Source organism: Narcine bancroftii, chromosome 8 (genome assembly GCF_036971445.1).
Source record: "Narcine bancroftii isolate sNarBan1 chromosome 8, sNarBan1.hap1, whole genome shotgun sequence".
Taxonomy (NCBI): domain Eukaryota; kingdom Metazoa; phylum Chordata; class Chondrichthyes; order Torpediniformes; family Narcinidae; genus Narcine; species Narcine bancroftii.
This window is the reverse complement of record NC_091476.1, coordinates 51,757,433-51,784,850: the sequence shown is the minus strand read 5'-3', so window position 1 is coordinate 51,784,850 and position 27,418 is coordinate 51,757,433. Positions and strand designations below refer to the sequence as shown.

The window sequence follows — 27,418 nt, the reverse complement described above, 5'->3', positions numbered from 1 at the left end:
AGAGCAACGTGATTCTCCTGTAGTTTGAGCAGTCTGATTTCTCGCCTTTGTTTTTGTACAGGGTGATGATGGTGGCATCACGAAGATCCTGAGGCAGTTTTCCTTGGTCCCAACAAAGCTTGAAAAACTCCTGCAGTTTGGCATGCAGAGTTTTGCCGCCAGCCTTCCAGACCTCTGGGGGGGATTCCATCCATACCTGCTGCTTTGCCACTTTTCAGTTGTTCGATTGCCTTATATGTCTCATCCAGGGTGAGGACCTCATCCAGCTCTAGCCTTAGGGGCTCATTATGCCACCTATTAATATCAATAATATTCATATTTTTCCACATACTAGCAATACATTTTTTCACTACAGATAATGCTAAATATACAAAAGAAAGTTGAAATTGATCTAATCCCAAACCTTTCAAAGGTTTCAAGCTACCCAATAAAAATATTGTCGGGTCTAAAGGTATTTTAATCTTATACAAGTATTCTAAAAACAATTGAATTTTCTTCCAAAAAGATTGTATATGTATACATGAACCAAACCACATGAAAAAAAGTTCCAACCGCGTTACCACATCTAAAACACAAATCTGATTCATGAAAACCATATTTTTTTGGTTTTTCTGGTGTTAAATATAATTGATAAAAAGTTATAATTAATCATTACGTAACGAGCATTTATCAGTTTAGTTACAGTATCATAACAAATATCTGACCAATCATCCTTGGAAAAAATAAAACCAATCTCCACTTCCCATTTACCTTTAGATTTATCCCAACCCTTTTTATCCATACCATCCTGTAATATTTGGTACATAACTGAAATATATCCCTTCTCTGGTACCTTCATAAGAAAAGTCTCAAATTTAGTCATTTCAGGTAAAATCATATCTCTACCAAACACATGCTTTACCAAAGATCGAATTTGATAATAAAGAAACAAAGAATTCTTATCAATACCATAACTGTCCCTCATCTGATTAAAAGATAAAAATTTACCGTCTTTAAAACAATCTCCCAAATTTTCCACACCTTTTAATCTCCAATGTAATAAACTCCGATTATGTATTGAGAAAGGAATAAGTTGATTATTATACAACGGAGTCAAAGCCAACAATTCACCACTAGAACCTATCAATTTCTTTTTCTTTGTCCATAATTTCATTAAATGTTTTAATATAGGCACATTATGTTGCTGTAACAAATTTACATTAATCTAAACAAAAATTGATGTATTTCAAATTCATAAATATTTGCCATCTCAATTTTGGCCCAACTAGGGGGCCGTTCCAAATCCAACAATGAACTAATAAATTTAAATTGGGCTGCTTCATAATAATTTCAAAAATGTGGCAACCATAATCCCCCTAGGTCATATTTCCAAGTTAATTTATTCAATGTTACTCTTGAAAATTTACCTCTCCATAAAAACTCCCTAACCATTTTATTCAAATCTCGAAAAAAAATATTGTCAAGTAAATACGGAACAGATTGAAATAAATACTGTATACGCGGAAAGATATTCATCTTAATTGTACTTATTCTACCCAATAAATTAATAGGTAGATCTTTCCATTTAATCAAATCAGTCTTAATTTTTTTCATTAATGGAACATAATTTAATTTATATAAAGATTGATAATGAACATCCACAATTACACCCAAATACTTAATTCGATCTGTCCATTTCAAATTAAGAATATTTTTATAAGCTGAGTAATCTCCTTCACTCACTGGTAATATTTCACTTTTATCCCAATTAACTTTATATCCAGAAAGACGTCCATATTGCATCAAGCACTCCTTCAAATGCAAAAGTGACTGAGCTGGATTTGTCAGGTACACCAATACATCATCAGCAAATAAATTAATTTTATATTCCTCATCTAAAACTTTCATACCCTGTATCTGTGTACTCTGTCTTATCAACCGAGCCAAAGGTTCAATCACTAACGCAAATAAAGCTGGTGATAAAGGACAACCTTGACGAGTAGATTGGGTCAGTTTAAACAGTTCCGAAATCAAACCATTCGTCAGTACTCTAGCTACCGGCTTACTATATAAAACCTTAATCCAACCAGTAAAAAAAAGGACCCAACATAAATTTCTCCAAAACTTTGAACAAAAAATTCCACTCAACTCTATCAAATGCTTTTTCAGCATCTAAAGATATCACCATCGGATAGTCTGGAGAATATCGAAATCTATTAATCAAACTAATCACACGTAAAATATTATCCGAGGCATATCTATCCTTTATAAAACCTGTTTGATCCATATGAATCAACTTAGGTAAAAACTTAGCCAATCTATTTGCTAAAATTTTGGCTATAATTTTATAATCTACATTCAACAACGAAATCGGTCTATATGAAGATACTTTCAAAGGATTTCTGTCTTTCTTTGGAATTACCGTAATTAAAGCACTAGAACAAGACTCAGGTAATTCATGATGTTCGCCAACTTGACGTAGTACATCTCCAAACACTATAGAGAGGACATCGTAAAAAATTTTATAAAATTCAACTGAAAATCCATCATCACCAGGCGATTTACCGTTCGGTATTTCCATCATAGCCATCTTAATTTCCAAATCAGTAAATGGTTCTTCCAACTCCTGTATATCTACATCCTCTAAGGTCGGTAAGTTCAACTGTGATAAAAAAAGATCAATCGATCCGTTTTCTTGTTCTCCATCAGATGTATATAACTTTTTATAAAATGAACAAAATTCATCATTAATCTCACGAAGTTTATATGTAATAAGCGAATTCCATCTAACAGCATTAATAGTCCTCGAAACCTGTTCTTTCTTTAATTGCCATGCCAATACCTTATGTGCTTTCTCTCCCCATTCATAATATCGTTGTTTAGTCCTGTTTATCATACACTCAAATTGATAAGATTGCAAAGTATTATATTCCAGTTTCAACCTAGACAATTCTTTTTCTGATCTTCTGTAGCGTCTCTCTGAAATTCCTTTTCTAACTCACTAATCCATTTCTCTAATTCAAGACTCTGATTTAATCGATTCTTTTTCATTTTAGCAGTGTAACTAATTATTTGTCCTCTTAGATAAGCTTTCATAGCATCCCATATTACAAATTTACTTTGGACAGAATTAGAATTTTCTTTCAAAAAAAGATTAATATGTTCTTTCAAAAAATCAATAAATTCTGTATTTTTTTAACAACATTGTATTAAATCACCAACGATAAGCCACTTGAACTTTCTCAGAAGTGATATAAGTAAAGTATAACAAAGAATGATCCAAAATCACCCTACTTTTATATTCCGCTTGTTGTATTTTCCCCTGTAAATGTGCCGATACTAAAAAAAAGTCAATCCTTGAAAACAATTCATGTCTAGCTGAATAAAAAGAGAAATCCTTCTCTATTGGATTAAGACGTCTCCAAATATCCACTAAGTTGAGATCTTTCAACACTTGAACCTGAACCGCCATTTTAGATTTCTTAACTTTCTTCGGGGACTTATCTAATAATGGTTCCAAAACACAGTTAAAATCACCACCAACTAAAACATTCTCATTAGCCTGACCCAGACATAAAAATGCATCAGAAATAAATGTTTCATCATCTTCATTTGGGGCATAAATATTAAGTAAAGTCCAAAATTCACTAAAAATCTTACAGCTTAATTTAAGAATACATCCTGCCTTTTCCTCCATTGATTGTAATTCAATAGATAAATTCTTATGTATCAAAATTGCTACACCTTTAGCCCTGGAGTTAAATGAAGAAGAATATACATATCCTTCCCAATCCCTTTTCAATTTCATACTTTCTTTGACATTCAGATGTGTTTCTTGGAAAAAAGCGATATCAATTTTCATTTTCTTAATATACGCCAAAATACGTTTACGCTTAATCGTACTGTTTAAACCTCGAACATTAAAAGTAGCACACTTCAACTTTGACATAACTACTAATATAACTAAGAACTAATAATATCAATATATAAAAACTCAGATCAACGGAAATAGGCCCTCCAATAGGAGAAAAATAAACCACAAATTAAAGTCTAAATAAAATGAAAGTAAAAAAAAAGGGAACCCCCCCCCAAAAAAAACTACCAAAAGGTAGTAATCCCTAAACAAAACTTGGGTGTGGATCACCCTGATGACTAATAGAACATAGAGCAAATCTCTCCCTCCCCAGCCAAACAAAGACTGACTAACAACAAGATATCATAATGACATAAAAAGTAAAAATAAAAAAGTTCTTCTATTCATCCAAGAGATTCCAGACTCGATGACCCCATTTCAAAAGAAGTTGGACTCTTTCCATTCCCATTTCTTCCAATTCTACCATTTCTTCCATTTCCAGAGCAACCAGATTTTTCTTTAGGAGACAATTTGTCCTCTTACATCTGGCAACGAATCAGCCTCACACTCATTCTCAAAAAACCAAGATTGAAAGTCTCCACAGAACACCTTCAACACTGCCGGATAGCAAAATGTAGATTTATGGCCTTTTACGCCACAAAACTTCTTTAACTGGATTAAAGCGACGCTGAATGCTGAATAACCTCTTGATTCAAATCGGGATAGAAAAGAACTCTACTATTCTGAATCATTATCTCGCATTTTGCACTGGTAAACGAAATATTGTCTCTCTGTCCAAATAATTCAAACATCGAATTATCATGGGTCTCGGTGACTGACCAGGCAGAGGTCTTCTTCTTCAGGCTCTATGAGCTCTTTCCAATACCAAACCTCCAGAGAAAAATTCTCGCCCCAATATTTGTGGAATCCATTCTGTAAAAAAACAAAGAGGATCTCGTCCTTCCATACCTTCTGGCAAACCAATAATCTTCACATTATTCCTTCTACTTTGATTCTCCAAATAATCTACTTTCCTCTCTAACTCCTTCTCACGTTCTCGCAATTCTTTAATGGATTTTTCCACCTCCAGCACTTTTGCTGTATTAGAAGCCACTTGTTGTTGACATTTCAAAAAATCAGCCTGAAATTGTTTAAAATCCTCACAAGATGCTTCCACACATATTTTAACTGTATCCAGTTCCAAACTGAGCCTCTGAGACATTTCATTCAGCATAGGCTGAATGATAAGGCTTAGCTGTTTACATTGTAATTCAGAAAAGCTCAGCCCTGCTTTCTCTTGCGTAGTGGCAGAACCAGGTAACTGCAGCTCCTGCTGCATCTCAACAACAGGCATTTTAAAAGTTTTACTGCGGGTCTGGACTCCCAGCGACGGCATCCCGACTTCCTCAGGGGGCCAACGCTGTTCTTCCCCCCGCAACCCGTTGTTGTTGCAAAAACTCACAAAAAAGGCCAAAATATTCAGATTGGAACACTTCCTGGGGCATTTCAAGCAATAGACAATAGACAATAGGAGCTGGAGTAGGCCCTTCGGCCCGTCGAGCCAGCACCGCCATTTTACAGATGATGGCTGATCACTACTATCAGTACCCCTTTCCAGCCTTATCCCCATAACCCTTAAGCAATGGAGTCGTCTTCTTGCGTGCTCCCTCCGTTAAAGTCGGCAGGCTGCCAGGATCAGGATCCATATCAGGGGCACACGCACCTTCCTCCTGAGAACGGGTAATTCCAGCGATGTCCTCCTGGTGAGTAGTAGTAATTTTTTTTATCAGCTCCCACAGGCAATCTTTGCGGTTTAGGGACTGAAGAAAGCAAACTTGAAACTGCAGCAGACTGTTTAGGCCCTAAATCTTCAACACTCCGAAAATGTAGTTTCTTCTATATTTGAGGTTTAATCTTTTTTACCATTAATAGCCAAAACAGTTCCTTGATACTTTAAACTAAGTTTAAAAAAATTTAAACCTGAAAACAAAGAGTTAAAAACGGGTTCTTAAAAGTCTGACCAGAGAGGTCGAGATTACACATTGAGACTCTACGCCATCTTGCCACGCCCCCAAGTCCAACATGTATGATTATACCTGCAAATCCATTTAGTGGAATCAATGTCTTTTTCTTTAAACTTTATTTAAGATTTTATAACATGAATAACATATAGGATTACATTTAAAAAAAATTAAGAATAAAATAATAAAATTACAATACAGTATCAGTAATCTAAATAAACTCCAACCCCCCCCTTCCCCCCAAAAATAAAGAGTGAAGAATTAATAAAGTTAATAATATATGAGAAAAAAAACCCACTTACAAAAAAAACAAAAACATAACCGATTAAAATACTAACAAAAAGAAAAGTAATTAATACTAGATATCAGACTTAAAAAACATATTTAAATCAAACTTAAATGCATATATTTAACAAACAGAGTTAAGATGAAACATATATTTAACTTAAACTTAATATAAAAAAATAGTAAAGTTAGTAACATTATCTATCAAAAATTCTTAAACAATAATCAATTCTTAAAAAAAAATTGTAGCATGAAAAAAAAGATGAAAAAAAACTTTCTCTATAGAGATAAACCTTCACCAAATATCAACTAACTTCACATCTATCATCATATTAGTCACATAAACCACCATCTTAAAACAAAATTCAAACCTCATTAAGCATTGTACAATTCAATTTTAGTACTCTTCCACCACTTTTCCCTTTTACTCTTGAATAGTTATCCAATAAAAGCTCCAATACCACATTTAAATATCCCCAATCATTACATTAAAATTCAGGTATCCAAATAATAAAAACACATCTACAACGAAATCTATATCTTCAACAAATGGAGCATAAACCACAAACAAAATTCAAGCCTCATTAAGAATTGTACAATTCAATTTATAACTTTCACCATTATTCCCTTCGTTCTATAACTAAAATAGCAAAATAATATACACCAGAATTACCACTCCTTTCACCTTAAAGTTAAAGAAAAAATATTAAAAAAAACTTATCCATCCCATTTCACATTTAAATTTCAGATATTCCTTATCTACTGAATAAACTTTACAAAAAAAACCACATCAATTTTTAGTTTTTTAAACAATCAAATACTTTCTTATGCTTTTTTTTATATTTAAACAAAAAAAAACCCCTTCACTCTTTAATCTAATAATACAAAAAAAAGGAAAAAAAACGGGTAGGAGGTTAAAAATACCCCCTCCCGTCTAAACCACGCAATGCGGTAACTCTCAAAAAAAAATGGGTGTGAGATAACTCACACGTAGCAGATGACTTTCAGGAAATAGTGCCTATCCAGTTCTCTCCCCCAACTCTCACTTCATCTTAAACTAACATCATCATTATTTAATATCCCTTTTTTAAAAAAAAATTAGAAAAAAAAAGGACAACTCTTCTTTTAATCAGCTCCAACTGCCGAGTCACCATTACAACCATTCCTTCTTGGAGCACGGCTCTTTTCTTCCATCTCTTGTCTCCTTAGAGATTGCGGCGGACTATGTCTCAGTTGAAACTGAGTAATTGGCAGCTCTTGAGCAAATGCTATAGCTTCCTTTGGAGAATCAAAGAACTTTGGTTGGCAACCATCTTGGAAAACCTTCAAAACAGCTGGATATCTAAAGGTTGCCTTGTAACCTTTCTTCCACAACAACTCTTTAGCAGGATTGAATTCCCGTTGTTGGAACATAACTTCTTGACTCAAATCCGCATAGAAGAAAACTCGATTATTTTGAATCATCAAGGGTGATTTTCTCTGTTGTGCATTTCTAATAGCCACTCGTAAAATTATTTCTCTGTGGTAATAATTCAAGCAACGAACCAAAACAGGTCTTGGACTTTGACCTGAAGTAGGTCTTCTACGCAAGGCTCTGTGAGCACGTTCCAGTATTATACCTTCCGGAAAATGTTCTTGATCCAGCACCTGCGGAATCCATTCAGTAAAAAATTTTCTTGGGTCTGGTCCCTCCATACCTTCCGACAAACCAATAATCTTTATATTGTTCCGTCTGGATTGGTTTTCCAAATAATCAATCTTTTTCACCAAATTTTTATTTTGAGTTTGTAAGTCTTCGACCATTTTGGTCACATCAAAAACTTGATCCCGTATTTCGTCTATATCTTCTTCACACGAATTAAATTTATCTCTCACTTCAAGCTTAAAAGCTCCAAACTCAGCCATCTGTTGAGAATGTATTTTCACCAGAGTATTAAATCTAGTACCAAGTTCAGTCATAATCTTGGATAATCCCTGCATTGTATAAGATAATTTAGATTCAAGATTCACAAAAATCTTTTCAATTGGAAGAGATTTTGGCTCAACAGATTCCTGCTTCTTCTGCATAACCAAAGGATCTTCTGTTCCTTCCTTCATTCTGGTTGCCTTCCTTGTAGTATGACTGCGTGTGGAAACGCCAGCCACAGCCTCTCCAGCAATGACTGGAGGACGCTGGCCGAGGTTTTCCCCAGTGCATAATGTATTAAGTTCTCCCAGTACATCAAGTTGTATAGGTTCTTCTATCTCAAAAGATGCAGTTTGCAGCGCCACCTCTACAGTTGACAAATGCCTTTGAGTAACTCTTTGTTCTAAAGGCTGTTTGGCACCCTCTTTAGGGGGCTCTACCGATGTAACATAGAGCTCTACATCCAAACACTGTACCTCTCTCCTGGGATCCATTTCACGCTGAGTCCCGGTGTCTTTCCTGTAGGTAGGCTCCAAAACTTGAACTTTTGGAAAATGTAGTTTTTTGATGATCTGTTGTCGTTTTTTTTTTGCTCTTTTCCACCAATTGTACCATCATAAGTTAAATTAACAGCACTGAAATGATCTAAACTTTTAAAGAATTTTAACGGGCATTTCTAGACAAAACAATAAGATAGAGTCAGGAGAGGACTGGAAGGCACGTTTGATCCTTACGCCATCTTGCCACGCCCCCCCCCATGGAATCAATGTCTAATGAGAAATCATGGCATATAAGGTATTTCGTTTGTATTTTCAGTGACTTTAACACAGCGTTTCTCAAACGGTCCATGGAAGAAATGGGTTGTAATAAATATAACCAGTTCTAACTGATTTTCTTTAAATTGCTTTTTACCTGTATCTTTAACTCTGCATTTCTGATACGGCAGCAAACAGTTGCCTTGACCCTAACAAAACAAAATGGCATCTTGAGGCCTGACGTCAGGACTCAGGATGCCATTTTCAACCAATGAGACTCAGATTTCTTTTGGCGTGAGACTGGCCACATTTTAAAAATTTAAACTGAAAGATATTCCACGTGTGCAGTTCAGCAGGAATGGCTTTTGCTCACTACCTTCCCCCTCCCCCACCCATTGCTGAGGTTGGTGTGGGAACTAGTGATGGAGACAGCATGGGCGCTGCTGGAATGGTGTTGGTCAGGACTAGGACCTGTGTCGACAGAGGCGTCGGGAGCTAAGGTATGTTTGCAGTCGGGATCACCGGCGGAGGCAATGGAAGCTACAGCACCTGGTCGGCGGGGACAGAGGTTGGTGATGGAGGTGTTGTAAACTTGGGCCTATGGACAGCAAGGGGCAGGATGCAAACCCATGTCAGAGGCATTGGAAACCTGCTAAACGAAGTATTGTCTCTCTGTCCAAATAATTCAAACATCGAATTATCACGGGTCTGGGTGACTGACCAGGCAGAGGTCTTCTTCTTAAGGCTCTATGAGCTCTTTCCAATACCAAACCTCTAGAGAAAAATTCTGCCCCAATATTTGTGGAATCCATTCTGTAAAAAAACGAAGAGAGTCTTGTTCTTCCATACCTTCTGGCAAACCAATAATCTTCAATAATCTGGAAGGTAGATGATGGTGGGCATTTGAGGTCTGGGGTCAGTGAGATTTGTATTTGCAATTTGGTTAATATTCAGTTGAAACAAAATAATCAAATACTGAAAAAATGGGATTTTGCAAGCACTGCCTCAGATTATTAACTGTTTAAGAAAAATAATTTAATTTAACATATTGTAATATGTTAAATTGGGCTAGATTCAACCACTCCTGGTTCGTAACTATGGGGTTCCACGATTTCCAAGAGACCCCCAAAAGGGTTCCGTGAGCAAAAAAGTTTGGCAAGCCCTGTTTTAACATATTACAATATGCTATATATATCATGTATCCAATGCCTTATAAAGCATTATCAAAGAAGTATGCGGATAGGCTACACTGCTGTGGCGACTTTATAATAGATAGAAAGCTTTGTTTTTATTAAAGGTTCCATTGATGCAAAAGCAAGATGTGATTGTAGTAAAAACACATGGAAATGCTGGAGGAACTCAGCCTGTCTCGCAGCGTCCAGAGGAGGTAAAAATAGTTTACCAACATTACAAGCCTGAGCCCTTCCTCAAGGTATAAGCAAAAATAAAACAGGAAGGCATCTGAATAAAGACTGAAGAACGGGTGGGGGAGGAGTCCAGATCAACAGTCAAAATGCATTAATTGGATACAAGAAGAAAGGTGAGAATTAATTGCTTCTGTGAAAGGAGACCAGGGGAAAAGGTGAGGGAGGGAGAGAGAGAACTGGGGAAAGGCCACGGGGAGGAAGCGGGCTTACTGGAGAAGTCGATGTAAATGCCATCCGGTTGGAGGGTGCGCAGTCAGAAGATGAGGTTATGTTCCTCCAATTTGTGGATGGTCTCTGTCTAGCAGTGCATGAGACTATGGTCAGACATGTCAGCAATGGGAATGGGATGGAGAATTGACATGGGTGGCCACTGGGAGATCCATGTTACTGCATCAGATAGAGCCGAGATGCTCAACAAAGTGATCTCCCAGTCTGCGCACAGTCTCTCCGATGTAGAGGAGACCACAATGGGAGCACCGGATACAGTAGATGACCCCTGCAGATTCACAAGTGAAATGTTGCTTCACTTGGAAGGGCTGTTTGGGGCCCTGATTAGTGGTGAGGGAGGAGGTGTGGGATCAAGTGGAGCCTCTCCTGCAGTCACAGGGTTAAGTGCGAAGGGGACGATTGGTGGGGAGGGAGGAGTGGGTAAGGGAGTCATGGAGGGAGCGGTCCCTGCAGAAGGCTGAGAGGGGATATGTGTCTGGTGGTGGGATCACCTAGTAGGAGGCGGAAGGGGTGGCAGAGGATATGTTGGACACAGAGGCTGCTGGGGTTGTAGGTGAGGATGAGGAATCCTGTCCTTGTTGTGTGTGAGGATGGAGGGGGCCAGGGCAGATGTGTGGGTAATGGAAGATATGTGGTTGAGTTGATGGTAGCAGAGGGAAAGCCGTGTTATTTGAAGGAGGACATCTCTGATAATGTGGAATGGAATTGGATGCTGTTGAAGTGATAAGAAGACGTGTGGAGTGTCCCAGATGTAGGTGGGGCGTGAATGGACCAGAGGGGACAAAACAGAGTTAAGGTAAGTGGAGACTAATTCAATGGGGCAGGAGTATGCGGTGTGTTGGAACAATTAAGTTTGTGGATCTTGGGTAGGAGGTAGAAACGGGTGGTACAGGGTTGAGAAACAATAAGTTTGGAGGCTGTGCTAGTGAGATAACTGTAAGCAATGAGTTCCAAGATAGTACACGATACAGTGGTTTGATGAGTTTCTATGGGGTCCTGGTGGAGGACAATAATAGACAATAGACAATAGGAGCTGGAGTAGGCCCTTCGGCCCGTCAAGCCAGCACCGCCATTTTACAGATCATGGCTGATCACTACCATCAGTACCCCTTTCCAGCCTTATCCCCATAACCCTTAACTCCTTTGCCCACTAGAGTCTTATCTAACTCTCTTTTGAACATAATCAGTGAATCTGCCTCTACCACCCTCTGTGGCAGAGCATTCCACAGATTCACATTTCTCTGGGTAAAAAAATGTTTTCTCATCTCTGTCCTAAAGGGCCTACCCTGTATTCTTAAACTATGCCCTCTCGTCCTCGTCTCCCCCATCATTGGGAACAAGTAATCCGACTTCACCCTGTCTATCCCCCTGATAATTTTATATACCTCAATCATGTCCCCCTCATCCTTCTAAACTCCATCGGATACAAGTCCAGTTTTTCTAGCCTTTCAGCATATGTCAACCCCGCCATCCCTGGAACCAACCTTGTAAATCTGCGCTGCACACCCTCTATAGCTAGTATGTCCTTCCTCAAAATTGGAGACCAGAACTGGACGCAATACTCCAGGTGGGATCTCACCAGGGCCCTGTACAACTGCAGAAGGGCGTCTCTGTTCCTATACTCCAATCCCCTCTTTATGAAAGCCAACATGCTATTAGCCTTCTTCACAGCTTTCTGAACCTGCATGCTAGTCTTCAGTGACTGGTGAACAAGTACTCCCAGATCCATTTGCTCCTCCCCACTCCCTAGCTTGTCTCCATTTAAATAATACTCAGCTTTCCTATTATTGCCCCCAAAATGGATAACCTCACATTTGCTTACATTGAACGTCATCTTCCATTCAGCAGCCCACTCCCCTAACCTGTCCAAGTCCCTCTGCATTTTCCTGACATCCTCCTCACACCCCACACCGCCACCCAGTTTCGTGTCATCTGCAAATTTGCTCAAATTATTAATAATCCCCTCATCCAAATCATTTACATAAATTACAAACAACCGAGGACCCAATACCGATCCCTGCGGCACTCCACTCGTCACATCCTGCCATCCTGAAAAAGACCCGCTTACCCCAACCCTTTGTTTCCTATTTCTTAAGTAAGAGGAGATGTCTGAGATTTGATGAGTTTCCATGGGGTCCTGGTGGAGGGGTAAGTAAGAGGAGATGTCTGAGATTTGATGAGTTTCCATGGGGTCCTGGTGGAGGGGTAAGTAAGAGGAGATGTCTGAGAATTGTCGTCTGGCTTCAATCAGATAGAGGTCAGTGCAACAGACCATAATAGTGCCACACCTGCCTGTGGGTTTGGTGGTGAGTTTGGGATTAGTGCATAGAGAGTGGAGGGCCAGGTGTTCCAAAAGAGTGAGATTGAAACGAGTGAGGGGAGTAATGAAGTCAACGTAGTTGATGTGTTGGTGGCAGTTGGAAATGTAAAGGTCCAGAGCAGGTAGAAGACTAGAACGAGGTGTCCAGGAGGAGGAAGAAGGGGTCTGTCATAGTGAGTGGAGAATCCTGGTTGTGGTATCCTTCGATGAGAGTTGAGTTATGGGGTTGGGAGGTTAATGGAATCATTGTCTCTCTCAGTCCCATTTCCTCCACTTCTTTTAATGCAACATCTTCTCTCTCACAGGGCAATCAACTGCCTCCAATTCTCCTGCACACCACCCACACCAGAAGCAATTTATACCAACATGCATAGAGGGAAATCAGAGTACCCGGGGACTGGTTTTTGCAGAATGTGATCGTACCTCTGTGTGGTCAAAGCACAATCGACAGAATTACTTCAGAACAGTGTACCTCACATCCTTATAATTCATGCCTAGCAATGAAATGGTATCAGCCAATTAAAAATATCAACTACATGCAACAGGTTGACATACCAGATCCCGTGTTTAAAAAGGATTTAAAGGCGAGTCCCAGAATGGACCATTGTGACACAAATTCTCAAGTAATAAATTACTTGGTTTCCATCAGAAAGAATAAAACGATCATTTTTAAACATTGGCAGCTCTAAGTAGCCAGATTAGTAATTGAAGGAAACTTACTGTTCTATTTGTAAGGTCTACATCTGTGTAACAAACATGCTGCTACTGAGTTCATCGATTGATAAGATGGGCATCTAAGGTAGAAAAGATTTAAAATTAAAATTTGGTCTTTCAAAAACAACTTATCCTAAACAGAATTATCTTCACATCCTAGCACTGACATTACATAAATAGCCGCATGCAGTGAATGAATTAACTGACGGTTTTAAAACAAGGGGAAAATAATGTCATTAGAATTATGCAAAGCTACATCCAGATTGTAACACAGACTGAAGTTGCGATCAAAGAATACTCGACTTAAGACAACTTTCCTTGACTTAAACTTTGCAAACAGAAATACTCTGAGATCTGCGCTGATTTTAATGCAACAACTCACTTGGAGCAAGAAATGTCAAATAAAAGCTATTTAAAGAGCCAAACCTGATTGGCTGTTGCTGCGAAGGGAACGTTGGTGGCAGGTGTTGTTGTTGCAGACACAGTGGTGGGCGTAGCGCCGTGCATCATGGGTACTTTCAGTAGGGGACACCATGGAAGCAACAAACGGGAAGGGTGTAGCGTTATGGTGACCATGGCAACATGTGGTGTGGATTGCAGGCGTGGCAGGTATCACAGCAACAAGCCATGTGACATCATCATGAAGGGTGATACCAGCATGCAATCATGGTGCAAATAGCAAGACAGCATTGAAAGAAATAACAAAAACAGAAGAGAAAAAAAAAGAGAAAGCTTATTACAATCATAATTAAAGAGAACTTAAAACACTCTAAAAGACTTTGTACATTATCAGGCACATAATGATGCATTTGTGCAACTATATAAAATAAAACACAGACTTTGAAGCAATGTATTTAACATGTATATTGAGAAAAAATTCTGTCTAAAATTATTTAAATATAATTAAAGATCCACTTTGGCAGTTCTGTTTAAAAATCAATTCACTGGACATGCATCAGAACTAAACACAGGACAGGCAAGGGAGAAATGGGTTTGCTTACAAAACAAAGGGGCCTATTTAGTTCCATTTTTGCCAGATCCTAAATTAGAACAATGGAAGGTCAGAGAATGTCTACACCAACCTGTTTTCTCTTTATCTCTTGTATACACACACACACACACACACACACACACACACAAGCACACATGCGCATACACACACACACACACATGAAAAATCACATTGAACATACACACATACAAAACAACCATAGATCTCAGATTAGAGAATAATAAAGCTATTCTATTTACTGCCCTTGTTCCTTGCATGCAGACATTCAGTAGATATCCACAAAGAAACACACACACCACACATACAAGCAAAATGAATACAAGCAGAAATAAAAATTACACACACAAACATACACATAACCAAAACACCTGGACACACACTAAAACATGCAGATACAGAGAAAAACACAGAAATACACACACATATGCACAACCATACAGTTGTATATACACATGCCCACATGGACAATCACACCTACATTTTCAAAAACATGCTTCTCCACACACACTCATACAGAAGCCCACCTTGGACAAAACACACAATCAAGCCTCATTCAATGCAAGGTCAACATTCTTCATCTTGCCTTCTTGTGGGAGCTGCACCGTCTATCGTTGGGCACAAGACTCTGGCTTTTCCTCTCCATATTTCTCACTTTGCAAGCCCCAGCCCCACTACATACAGCACCCACTTCGAACAGAACATTGGGTGCCGTTCCTATATCCCTGTCAATACCCCCGTAAATACATTATTGTGTGAAAATTGTGATGCAAATGCAAACCGCTTTCTTTGTGGTGCTGTTCAAGATGAACAGAATTACTTTGGAATAAAAACAGCGAGTGGAAATAGTCAAGGCATTTGTGAATCAGAAAATCAGATTAAGATGACATTAAATCACGAACCTGAAATGCTTCTTGTTTTTCCCTACCGAGGAATGCTGCCTGATCTGATGGGGACTTCCAGTATCTTCTGTTTGCATTTTGACCTTTCACCATCTGTAGTTGTTTTACTTTCAGAATAATTTTCTGTTCACCTGAATTTACAAATCCATGCTCTACCCTGTGCAGTTTCCACTGAGCATCACCCCCCCACACCCCCACAACACTGATCCCACTCCACACTGAACCTCTCCTCCAGTGATCCCCTCCACACTAATCTCCCCTTCATAATGTTCCCCATCCACACAGAACCCCCAGTGATGTTCCCTACCTGTGCTGATACCCCCCGTACTGATCCCCCTCCTCGCAATGATCCCCCCGATACTGATCCCCCCTCCGTACTGAACCTTCACCCGCACTGATCTCCCTCCACGCTGATCCCCCCTCCACGCTAATTCCCCCACTAACCGCCCTCCATACTGAACCTCCTCCTCACTGATCCCCCTCCGCAATGATCTCCCTCCTCCACATTCATCCCTCCTTCATACTGATCCCCCTCAGATCCCCCCTCCACACTGATCCCCCCTCACACTGACCCCCCTCCACACTGATCCCCCCCTTGCACTTCCACCTTCACACTGATCCCATCTGACACTGATCCCCCTCCACTTGATCTCCCCTCCACAATGACCCCCTCACTCTGACCACCCTCCACACTGATTTCCCTCCTCCATACTGATCCCCCCTCACAGATTTCCCCCTCTACATTGATCCCTCCTCCACACTGATCCCCCCCTTGCACTGATCCACCTTCACACTGATCCCCCCCACACACGGACCCCCTCACCCACACATAGATATCCAAGCAGGTCACGGAACATCTGCATCTCCTGAGCTCCCTGCCTTTCCTGCACGTGAAGGTTCTCTGCCTGTTTGCCATGTCCGTTTCCATGAACACTCTCCCCAAATTCCACACGGCCACTTGCTTCAGTGGGGGAAGAGTTTCTACCAAATTCTCCAGAACACAGCTGGACAAGAACAGCGGGTGCATCAGAACACTGATCCTTGCAAGCCTCCACACCTCTCCCCAACAGGTCACCCACCAATGTAACTTGGAAATATATATTGCCCTTTAGCGGGGTTGCATCAGCTCCACTGTGCTGGATATCCAAGCACATTCCTGAACTGCATCTAGAGACCCTGGGTTCAATCCTGACCTCGGGCGCTGTCTGTGTCGTGCGGACATGACCGCATGGGTCTCTCACCCCGGTGATCCCACATCCCAAAGACAGCCGGCTGGTGGGTTAATTGTCCAGTGTAAAGTGTCTCCTAGTATCTGGTTGAATCTTGGGGGTGGGTTGATGTTAATGGGATTACAGGGAGAATAAAATATGATAATATGAATGGGTGGCTGATAGTGAACTGAAGGATTTATTTCCACATTGAATGGCACTGTGACTGTGTCACAGAAACGGCTCTCATTCCAGTGCAGAGCTTCATGGTGCAGAGGAGAACACGTGAGATGAGGGTGGGCCATGTTCATCTCTACACCATGCTCAGTACACTATCAGAGGAGATAAAACGAAGTGCCATCACTAACCAGGTCATATTCCTGATGGGAACAGTTGAAATTGCTCCTCATTCGATGGAACTGAACAGGACCATTGCCAAGTGCTGATCTGGGTACTGAAATCACGGGCAAGTAGGTGGAATGATATGTGCACTGAGCTCAAGATTATATCTGAACTGAGCCAGCAACTTTGGTGTCAGATCACAGGTGCGCACATCCAGCAAGAGTGGAATCAGAGGGGCAGGTGCCAATCCCAATCAAGGGTGCTCAGCCACACATCTAGTCTGCAGAAGTCACGCCTGTTTGGATTCTTCATCCTGCCCCTCCCCGCTGTAGGGAGCGTTAGATACGAAGACTCCTGACCTCCCGTTCAAACTCCACTTGATATTTTGTCTCTTATCAGTCACCATTTTCATGCTGCCATTTCCCACTCACACAGCACAGATGCAGACTCTTTGGCCCTTTATGTCGATACTGACTATCGTATCGAGTGTCCATCTATACCGGTCTCATTTACCCATATCTGGATGACTGGTGGTTGGTATGGTCTCAGCAGGGCCGATTCCCCATGCTGTCTCTGAAATGCCCTAGGTTATTGGGAAAGATCTGTTTCATAGGCACCACTGTTTTAAGAGTACAGAGGGTGTATGTTCCTGTCAGGATTAAAGGCAAAAGTGGGTAAGAAGAAGAGAGAGAGGTGTATATCAGGTATGGGCAACAAGGGGGAAAAAGAGATAGTTGAGGAATATAAAACATACAGGGAAAAAAACCCAAGAAATCAAGAAGGCTTAAAGAGGACAGGAGGTGGCTTTGGCCAAAAAGGTCACTAAGGGCTTCGATGGGTATATTAAAGGCAAAAGGAGAGTAACAACAAAATTGGTCCTCTTGAAGATCAGAGTGGTCGACTACCTAAGGAGCCAAATGATCTGGGGGAAGATCTTTTGCATCTTTATTTATTCAGGAAACTGGCACAGGGTCTACAAGGAGTGAGACAAACAAGCAACGAGGTCAAGAAACCTATACAGATTAAAGAGGAGGAGGTGCTTGCTATCTTAAGGCAAGTAAAGCTAGATAAATCCCCAGGGCTTGACAAGGTAACTCTGTCAGACCTTGAGAGAGGTTAGTGCAGAAATTGCAGGGGCCCTGGCAAATATATCTGTTCCAGTCGCATACTTACCCTTGTCAGGAGAAAAGTCAGGATCACCCGTGTGACGGTGAGCCCATGAGAGGGTCAGATCAATTTAGCGGGTTGGCGTTTGGGGAGTTGAAGAATGCAATGTTGTGTCTAGTGAATAATAAAGGAATTTGACTTCATGGTGCGCTGAAAGGACCGAGTGTATTCTTTATTTTCTTCTAACCTGTGGCAAACCAATGCTGTTATATACAGTTAAACTCCAATTATCTGAAATTGGATTCTCCAAAATACTCAATTATCCAAAATTTTTTAAAAATTTGGATAAATGAGGATATCCCAAGCAATCAGGAATTTATCTGAAAAATTTTCAGAGCTGAACTGACCCGAGACCTTGGGCTTCCGGCAGCAATGGGGACCTTGGGCTCCCAGTGGCAGCAGGGAAACTCGGGCTCCTGGCAGCAGTGGGGCCTCAGGCTCCTTGTGGCAGCGGGGCCTCGGTGGGGAAGTGTCGGTGATCAGCAGTGACCAGCATTTTTTTGATACGAATTAAACATTATTTTAATGATACTGTTGCTACTGGGCAGTTTTTTAAAAAATCGTTTATCCGAAATAGGCCCGAGGCTAGCTCACGATCTTCTGTTGTTTAAAAAAGGTGTCAAAAATAACCTGGGAAATTATAGGCCAGTGATTGGAAGGTGTTCTAAGAATTGGATGTACAAATATTTGGATAGACATGGACTGATAGAGATGGTCAACATGGCTTTGTGCATAGTAGGTCATGTTTAACCCATCTTATTTTTCAAGGAGTTTATCAGGAATTTTGATGAAGGCCCTGAATGTTATCTGCATGGCCTTTGACAAAGCTCTGCATGGGAGCTTAGTCAAGAACGTTCAGTCACTCGGTGTTCATGATGAGGTAGTAAACTGGATTACACATTGGCTATACGGGAGAGGCTAGAGATTGGTGCTGGATAATTACCTCTCAGACTGGAGGCCTGGTACTAGTGGTGTGCCTCAGGATTGGTGCTGGGTCCATTGTTGTTTGTTATCTATATAAATGGTCTGGATGATAATGTGGTAAATTGGATCAGCAAGTTTGCAAATGAGGCAGAGAATAGAGGTGCAGTGGACAGTGAGGAAGGCTTTCAAAGCTTGCAGAGAGATCGGGACGAGTTGGAAAAATGGGATGCAAGATGGCAAATGGAATTTAATACAGACAAATGTCAGGTGTTGCACCTTGGAAGGACAAACCAACGTAGAACATAGTCAGAAAACAGTAGGGCACTGAGGAGTGCGATGGAACAGAGGGATCTGGAAGTACAGATACACAATTTCCTGAAAGTGGCATCACAGACGGATAGGGTTGTAAATAGAGTTTTTGATACATTACCCTTCACAAATCACAGTATTGAATTTCGGAGTTGGGATGTTATGTGAAGTTGTATAAGACATTGGTGAGGCAAAATTTGGAAAATTGTGTGCAGTTTAGGTCACCTAACTACAGGAAAGATATCAATAAGGTAGAAAGAGTGCAGAGAAGATTTACTAGGATGTTGCCCGGATTTCAGGAACTGAGTTACAGGAAAAGATTAAACAGGTTAGGACTTTATCCCCTGACCCCTGGATAAAGTCCCCTGAGGGGAGATTTGACAGTGGAATCAAAAATCTTGATGTGAATAGATAGATGCAACATGCAAGCATGTTTTTTTCCACTGAGGTTAGGTGAAATAAAAACTAGAGGATAGTTTTGGCTCTATACCCCACTCATTTCAATTTCCCATCCCTTTCTCTTGATGACTTGTCTGTCCATAGTCTCATGTACTGTCAGACTGAGACCACCCATAAATTGGAGGAACAACACTTCATATTCAGTCTGGGCACCCTCCAACCAGATGGCATTAACATCAACTTCTCTGGCTTTCATTAAACCCTCCTTCCCCGTCACCTTTCCCTCCGTCTCCTTTCCTCCAGTCCATATCCAATTAACACCTTTTGTTGGTCTGGACTTCTCCTCCAGCCAGCACTGTCTCTATTCTGAGATTTCCTGTTTAAAAAAAAATTGCTTATTCCTTGAAGGGTTCAGGCCTGAAACGTCAGCAATATATCTTTATTTCCTATAGACTTGCAAGATCAGCTGAGTTCCTCCAGAAATTCAGTGTATTTTTACTACAATCACAGCGTCTGCAGACTTTTGTGTTTCACTAAGAGTGAAAGGAGAAAAGTTTAAAGGGAACCTCTTCATGCAGAGAGGGGTGGGAGTGTGCAATGAGCTACCAACTGGTTTGGTTAATGTGGGCTTGATTTTGACATTTAAGAAAAATTTGGACAGGTACATGGATGAGGGAGGTATGGAGGGCTGTGGTCCAGATGCAGGTCAGTGGGACTAGGCAGGTTAATAGTTTGGCACAGACTAGAAGGGTCTGTTTCTTTGCTGAAGCGTCCTACGTTGCTCTGGTTCACACATGTACTTGCACCTCCCACGTACACTCAAGATGCTGGTATAATTACAGTAATTACAGTAGATGGCTGATTATCAATAGTGGTGGAACTAAGAATATAGTAAAACTATAACTAGTAATTATAACCAACTAGTGCTGAATCTCCAAAGGTGGCAGAGCAGTGAGGTTCGGGCAGCAGAGCAGTGCATCTACTAGAAGCCTCTGCTTCACAGCTCCAGTAACCTCGGTTCAATCCGTCCCTGGGTGTGGTCCGCATGTGGAGTTTGCACGTTTTCCCTATGAGTTTCCCTCGGGGTTGAACCCGGGTCACCGGTGCTGGGAGACAGTGGCTCGACCCTGTGCGCCACCGGGTAACCCTGTTGGGCCTCATTCACAAAGTGCGGAGATTTGGCCACACAAAGTGCATGGAAGGGTGACGGGAGAATTGGAGGTGAGTTTTTGACATGTGAGAAGTATACTTTTCAGTCAAATAAGTGGGAGAATGAGAATGGGAGCTACCAATAGCCTCGATGGGCCGATTAGCCTCCCACAATGAAAAATAAACATGGGAGAAGGTGAAGAATTTGAGAGTCACCAAGGGGAGATTCGAAAGAGTTTCTTTCCCATTGTCAAGGTTACAGGCAAACCTTCAAATATCTTCCCTAATCATTGGGCCAAGAACTCAAACCTGCCACCAAACATCATAGACCAAATCTTGTGTATCTAAATGGCCACAAGCTTGCACCAAATAGGAGAATAGCAAGAATTGCATCATGCAAGGACGATCTGGAGTGAAACAGAAAAGTTGGCAGAGGCTGCGATTGTATTATAAACACAAAAATGCTGGAGGGGCTCAGCAGGCCATGCTGTGTCCAACAGAGGTAAAGATATCATCAACATTTTGGGTCTGAGCCAGTCTTCAAAGTAGGAGTAAAAAGCAGGGGGATGCCTGAATACAAAGGGCGGGGGAGGGGGTTAGAAAGGGCAGAGGGAGGAGGGGAGAAAGGGCAGGTGGAGAAGGGGAGAAAGGGCAGGTGGAGGAGGGGAGAAAGGGCAGGGGGAAGAGGGGAGAAAAGGCAGAGGGAGGGGGGAAGAAAGGGCAGGGGGAAGGGGGAGAAAGGGCAGGGGAGGGGGAGAAAGGGCAGGGGAGGGGGAGAAAGGGCAGGGGGAGTGGGGAGAAAGGGGAGGGGGAGGGGGAAGAAAGGGCAGGGGAGGAGGGGAGAAAGGGCAGGGGGAGGGGGGAAGAAAGGGCAGGAGGAGGGGGGAAGAAAGGGCAGGGGAGGGGGGAAGAAAGGGCAGGGGAGGGGGGAAGAAAAGGCAGGGGGAGGAGGGAAGAAAGGGCAGGGGAGGGGGAGAAGGCAGGGGGAGGGGGAAGAAAGGGCAGGGGGAGGGGGAGAAAGGGCAGGGGGAGGGGGAGAAAGGGCAGGGGGAGTGGGGAGAAAGGGGAGGGGGAGGGAGAGAAAGGGCAGGGGAGGAGGGGAGAAAGGGCAGGGGAGGGGGAAGAAAGGGCAGGGGGAGGAGGGGAAGAAAAGGCAGGGGGAGGAGGGAAGAAATGGCAGGGGAAGGGGAGAAAGGGCAGGGGGAGGGGAAGAAAGGGCAGGGGAGGAGAGATAAAGGGGAGGGGAGAGAAAGGGCAGGGGAGGAGGGAGAAAGGGCAGGGGAAGGAGGGAAGAAAGGGCAGGGGAGGAGGAAAGAAAGGGTAGGGGAGGAGGGAAGAAAGGGCAGGAGAGGGGGGAAGAAAGGGCTGAGGGAGGGGGGAAGAAAGGGCAGGGGTAGGGGGGAAGAAATGGCAGGGGAGGGGGGGAAGAAAGGGCAGGGGAGGGGGGGAAGAAAGGGCAGGGGGAGAAGGGAAGAAAGGGCAGGGGGAGGAGGGAAGGAAGGGCAGGAGTGACAGGCTACAGGCAAAAGCACCAAATTGGAGAAGGATAGGAAGAGGGGGAAAGTGAGAATTCATCAGGAGACAGGGATGACGCCGTGAATGGAGAGCTGGAGTAAAGGAGACGGAGGGATAGGTAAAGGTCAATAGAAGAGAGTTCAATGAATCGATATAGACCCCAGCATCAGCAGACTTCTCATTTGGCTCAATGAAGTGACCCCCTGCATTGACCTTGACTGTGACAGTTGTCAGAAATGGTCTTTAACACATTTGCTGAACAATTCTGATTGTGCAGTCAGCTTTCACCTTTTTGAGGCCTGGTGGTCTTGGTGTGGGCTCTCTCTAGATTTTGTGGATTGTGGGATTATCCCGCATACCAAGGCAAGACATTTCACCTGAGGAACTGCTTAGTTGTCGGTTTCTGTGAGGGGCGCTGGACAAAGTGGCGACTCTCTGCCTTACAGTAGACAAAGGTTAAAAAATTTCATGTATGTTATGTTCTACATGAAAATAATGGAACCTTTACCTTTACCTAACAATTCCCTTCATGACTTGTTTTTAATCCTGTTAACAGAGGAAAAAGCTTTCCTTCATGTATCCAATAGCCAAATGTTTTGTTGAGCTGCAATACCTCAATTAGATAACATAATCAAGGGAAAACATACCTGATCTATGTAAACATTCCTAATATCTTAACCCTGCAGCCATCTGTTCAGATCTTGCAATTCCAAAAAGTGGATGGTTGCTGGATTCAGCATTAAGCTCAGTTCAGTGAGCCCAATGATGAGAGCACAGATTCGATAAAGTCAAGTTTATAGCACAGCTTAAATTGATCAACTCGAGTTCCCAGTGAATGAGCCTTCACAATGGAACCTTCAATCTCCCTCTTGTACATTTCACTGAGGGAGATTTTGTGGACCTTGACTGATTTCCTGACCACTCACCGTAATTAGCCATGGGGTCACGCAGCATGGAAACAGGCCCTTCAGCCCATTGTGGCCACACTGACCATCAACCACCCATTTATGCTAATCCCACATTTATACTCCCCAATCTCCCATGGATTCTGCCCCTGTCCCACACACTTTACAGTGTTTGTGGAACCTACCAGTCTGCAGTCTTAGGGACCTGGAGTGAAACACACTTGGCCTCGAGAGAAGGTGCAAATTCCATACAGACAGTACTGGAGGTTAGATTGAGCCTGGGTCTCTGGTGCTGTGAGACAGTCGCTCTACCAGCCATGTTAGGCATTGATTATTTCTTTCTGGATTAGGTTAAGGCAGGAAAGCAGTGCTGAGGGCAAAAGATCAGCCATTATCCATCTGAATTTCAGAAGGGGAGTCAGAACCTAAATGGCCCTATTGCTGCTTCAGTCCCTTACGTTCTTGTGTGAGGAAATAAATGAATTGAAATACTGAATGAAGCCAACACTTTTAAACACAGACGCACAGCACAGATTGCAAAAGTGAAGGAGTTAAAGAAAAGTCAAAACGTTTGAGAGAGTAAAAGCTGCAACCTTACCAACACTTGCAGTGGGGGTCATGCACAACACTGAGCCTGCTGACCATGCAGTGAAGCATGGAGAGGATAAACAAAAGAAAACATTGGTTAGAAACAGTTAGTGCTCACGCACGCGCGCACGCACCCACGCATACACATTCTCACACCGCTCCGTTGAGTACCTCAGCACATGCAAGGTTAGAGTTTAGTTTTGAGGAGGACCTCAATCTAGCCAACCTTATCAAATTTACTGGGAAGCTGACGTGAAGCAAGAATCAGTGGCTGACACCTCAGCAAGCATAGCGGTAGAATGATCCTGCCTCCTGCCCAGAGGATGCAAGGTCTAATTACCTTCCTACGTTTATAGATACATGCAGCTTCACAGAGGAGAGTGAGGCAATTAAGTCGGACCTCGTTGGGAGTACTGACTCGGGACTGTTTTTTGTCTCACAAGTCAGGGCATAGAACAATCCTGTTGCAGTCCCATGTCATTTACATTCCAGGCCAAGTCTAATCCAACACTCTTTAAAATATCAAATCTAGCGCAAACGGGACTTGAAAAGCAAACTTTACAATATACCCCAAAAGATAGCTGCAACATTTTCTTTATCCAACTTGTTTTCTGAAAATTGTATCACAATGCCCAAACAGACCGTAAAGATATTTGAATTATAGAACCAGCTGAATGTTTCTGACCCTGCATTTGGTATTCCAGAGTGAGGGGCATGGGACGCCTTGTGGGACCTCAGCCACGTAAGTGGGCAACACCCAGGCAGTGAGTGTCGGAAGGTTCTTCCTGCACCCAATGAATCCATTCCTGAATCCGTGGTGATCAGAGAGCCTGCCCAGCCCTCAGGAAGTTCCCTATTAGTTCTGGAGCCTCTTGGAACGGTGAAAATTAAGTTTGCCTAATGTCTGCCAGCAGCCATAATCCTGAAGAGCCCAACCTCTTGCCTCGAGCACCACCCACCTGGCTTACCACAAAATGTAGGGCAATGCCAACACAGCTGCTGAGTCCCTCCAGTTTTTCATTGTTTGCCTAAGATTCCAGTACCTATTGTGGCTTCTGCCGAACTACTCCACTGTGAAATCTCAGGCTATGACTTCTTCTCTCCAAAGGGAGTTCTGCGAAGTTCTCTCACATTGCTTTCCTCCTTCACTTTCCTGATGATAGCCTATCACCTCTTAACCGCACCCCCCTCCCCTCCTTTCCCACCTTGATGGACTTCATGTCACTCTCTTTCATCTCAATAAAGGGCCCCGACCTAAAATGTTGACTGACCAGTTCTACCCATAGATGCTGCCTGACTCAACAGGTGTCTCCAGCTTCTCATTCTCTGTGCAGCATATAATAACAGAACATTATTTCACCATAAAATCTTAAATAAGAGGGCAGCATAGTTAAAAGTTACAACCATTCGAACACACAAAGGCAATGCATGTTTCTGGAATGAACCCCAACACTGGGGGCATCTTATGGCTTCCAAAAGGCAAACAAAAGAATGCTTCAAGAGCTCAAGTGATAATGGACTAACCTGTTGGGATGAATGTTGGTTGTTGTAACTGCATATTAGCTAGAGCCTGTTGGTAGTGGAAAACACTGGGGTTAAACACTGTGGTGGCACCATTGGTTTTTTCAAGTGCTGGCCTCTTTGGTAAAGGTTGCAGAGCACCAGGCTGGAGGGCCTAGGGATGAGGGATTGATTAAGACAAGTAGAAAATAAATGATGCATGCACCAAAACTGTGCATATACGCAGACAGACAGAACAAACACACGCACACACACACACACACACACACACACTCACTCACACTCAGGACTGGCCTGCCATTCTCCTGTGACTTGCAAAAGCTAAACGCAAGACAGTGACTGAAGCAAACTAAAGGCACTGTGAGCAGAGTGCAAGAGCAGCGTGAAGCTTTCTGAGAACCAGGAGCGAAGCTGCACACTCACGTGACAGCGTTTGGTACTGAGGAGCGGGTCAAAGTTAATCGCGCATTAGATGCGGGAGGTTGGGTGGGCTGCAGATCCACAGCTATGAAATGAGAAAACAAAAGTGGTCCACTCCTGGCTTAGCAGCGGATTGTTGTGAAGACTTTAATACGCCATGCAAAATAATAGCATAAGCCAGGGTTCTTGGCAGAGGGATAGGAAAGTCATGGAGGCTTCAAGTCCCATGGTTTACCTCATTAAAACAAATGTTGAAAATATCACAGTCCTGAACGAAAACCCCCACATGGATTTGGGTACTTGTATCTTCCGTTCAATTAAATACAAGTGGCTTTCAAGATTAATGCAAATGTATTTCCCTTCACTACCCACACAAAGCCCAATTACTGAAAACCAGCCATTCTCAACCTTTTTTTTGGCTACGGCCCCCCTTAGGACACTGCTCAGTTTATGGGACCCTTTCCCTGTGAAGCAGTTGTTTAGTTGTTTCTCCCCCCCCACCTCACTTCTACTGATGACATAAAAAATAGTTCATGATTTTAGTCCGTGCCTCCCCTTAAATGTGCTCTGGCCCCCAGGGGTCTATTTGGCCCCTGATGAGAATGGCTGCTGTAAACCATGATCAACACCCTTGTCAACCTCGCAAAGCTGAAGGAAGCAAAATTCAAGGTTTGCATCAATGGGAACCTGACAAGCAGCCACAAGTGTTGGGAAGCAAATAAAGCAAAGACATAAATGCCTATTACAAAGCAGCTGTTCCCAGAAATCCATGGACCAGAAATTTTTCTGCGACAATTTTCCAGTTTTAAAATGTGTTACTCTGTTCTTGAATATGAACAGTAGGAGAAATGGTGCATAGATGAGGCAAATGTGGGATTGATAATGGGGCAGAGATAGGGTAAATAGACACAATCTTTCCCCATGGTGGGCCATTCCAAATTTAGAGGGCATAGATTTAAGGTTACAGGAGAAAAATTTAGCAACCTGAGGGGCACCTTTTGTACCCAGAGGTGGTGGGTATATGGAACAAGTTACCAGAGGAAGTGACCTAGGCAACTGTGCCATTTAAAAGGCATTTAGACAGGTGCATAAATGGGAAAAGTTTAGAGGAACTGGGTGAACGCAGGCAAATAGGACCAGTTTAGGCACGCGAACTGGTTAGCATGGAGTAATTGGGCTTAAGTGCCTGTTTGTGCACGTTAAAACTCTATGGCATTGACTTGTCAATTCTAAAACAGTACAAGTGGGCTTCCTCAGGTAACACCATTCAGTTTCAGGGTCCAGAAGCATTTTGGGGTGGGGGGGGGGAAGGTGGGGATAGCTTTGACATCAGGAAGTAGACCTTAAAGAGTCATACTCACATTGCAACCATCTCTTTCTCCGGCACTGGGGAATGCTGGCAAGAAACAAGTGCATTGCTGCAGTGATGGTGGAGGGTGGCAGAGGAGCAGTGGCAATAACAGCAATGCTGTCTTGAGTGGTGGACAGCCAGAGGCACAGTTTCTGAAGAACAGGGCACTCTGCAGGTTCCCAGCACCAAAGGGCATCTTTGCCCAGAAGTAGCTGGCAAAG

General features: G+C 42.4%; 1 protein-coding gene across 17 annotated transcripts in view; it reads right to left on the bottom strand.

Moving 5' to 3' along the window:
• The window catches only part of LOC138740690 (muscleblind-like protein 3), a 118,342-nt gene that overhangs the window by 11,948 nt on the left and 78,976 nt on the right, over window positions 1-27,418 (bottom strand). For 4 of the 17 annotated variants that reach the window (XM_069893692.1, XM_069893697.1, XM_069893699.1 and 1 more), the window contains 4 exons: window positions 25,430-25,580; window positions 23,916-23,954; window positions 13,915-14,003; window positions 13,495-13,568 (listed from right to left, as the gene is read on the bottom strand). In XM_069893692.1, coding sequence (XP_069749793.1) covers window positions 13,512-13,568; window positions 13,915-14,003; window positions 23,916-23,954; window positions 25,430-25,580 — 336 coding nt within the window. In that variant the 3' untranslated portion in view covers window positions 13,495-13,511. Of the gene's footprint in view, window positions 1-218; window positions 295-9,599; window positions 9,678-13,494; window positions 13,569-13,914; window positions 14,004-23,915; window positions 23,955-25,424; window positions 25,581-27,418 lie in introns of those variants that run through there. The other 13 variants (XM_069893695.1, XM_069893698.1, XM_069893702.1 and 10 more) reach the window with 8 other exon arrangements.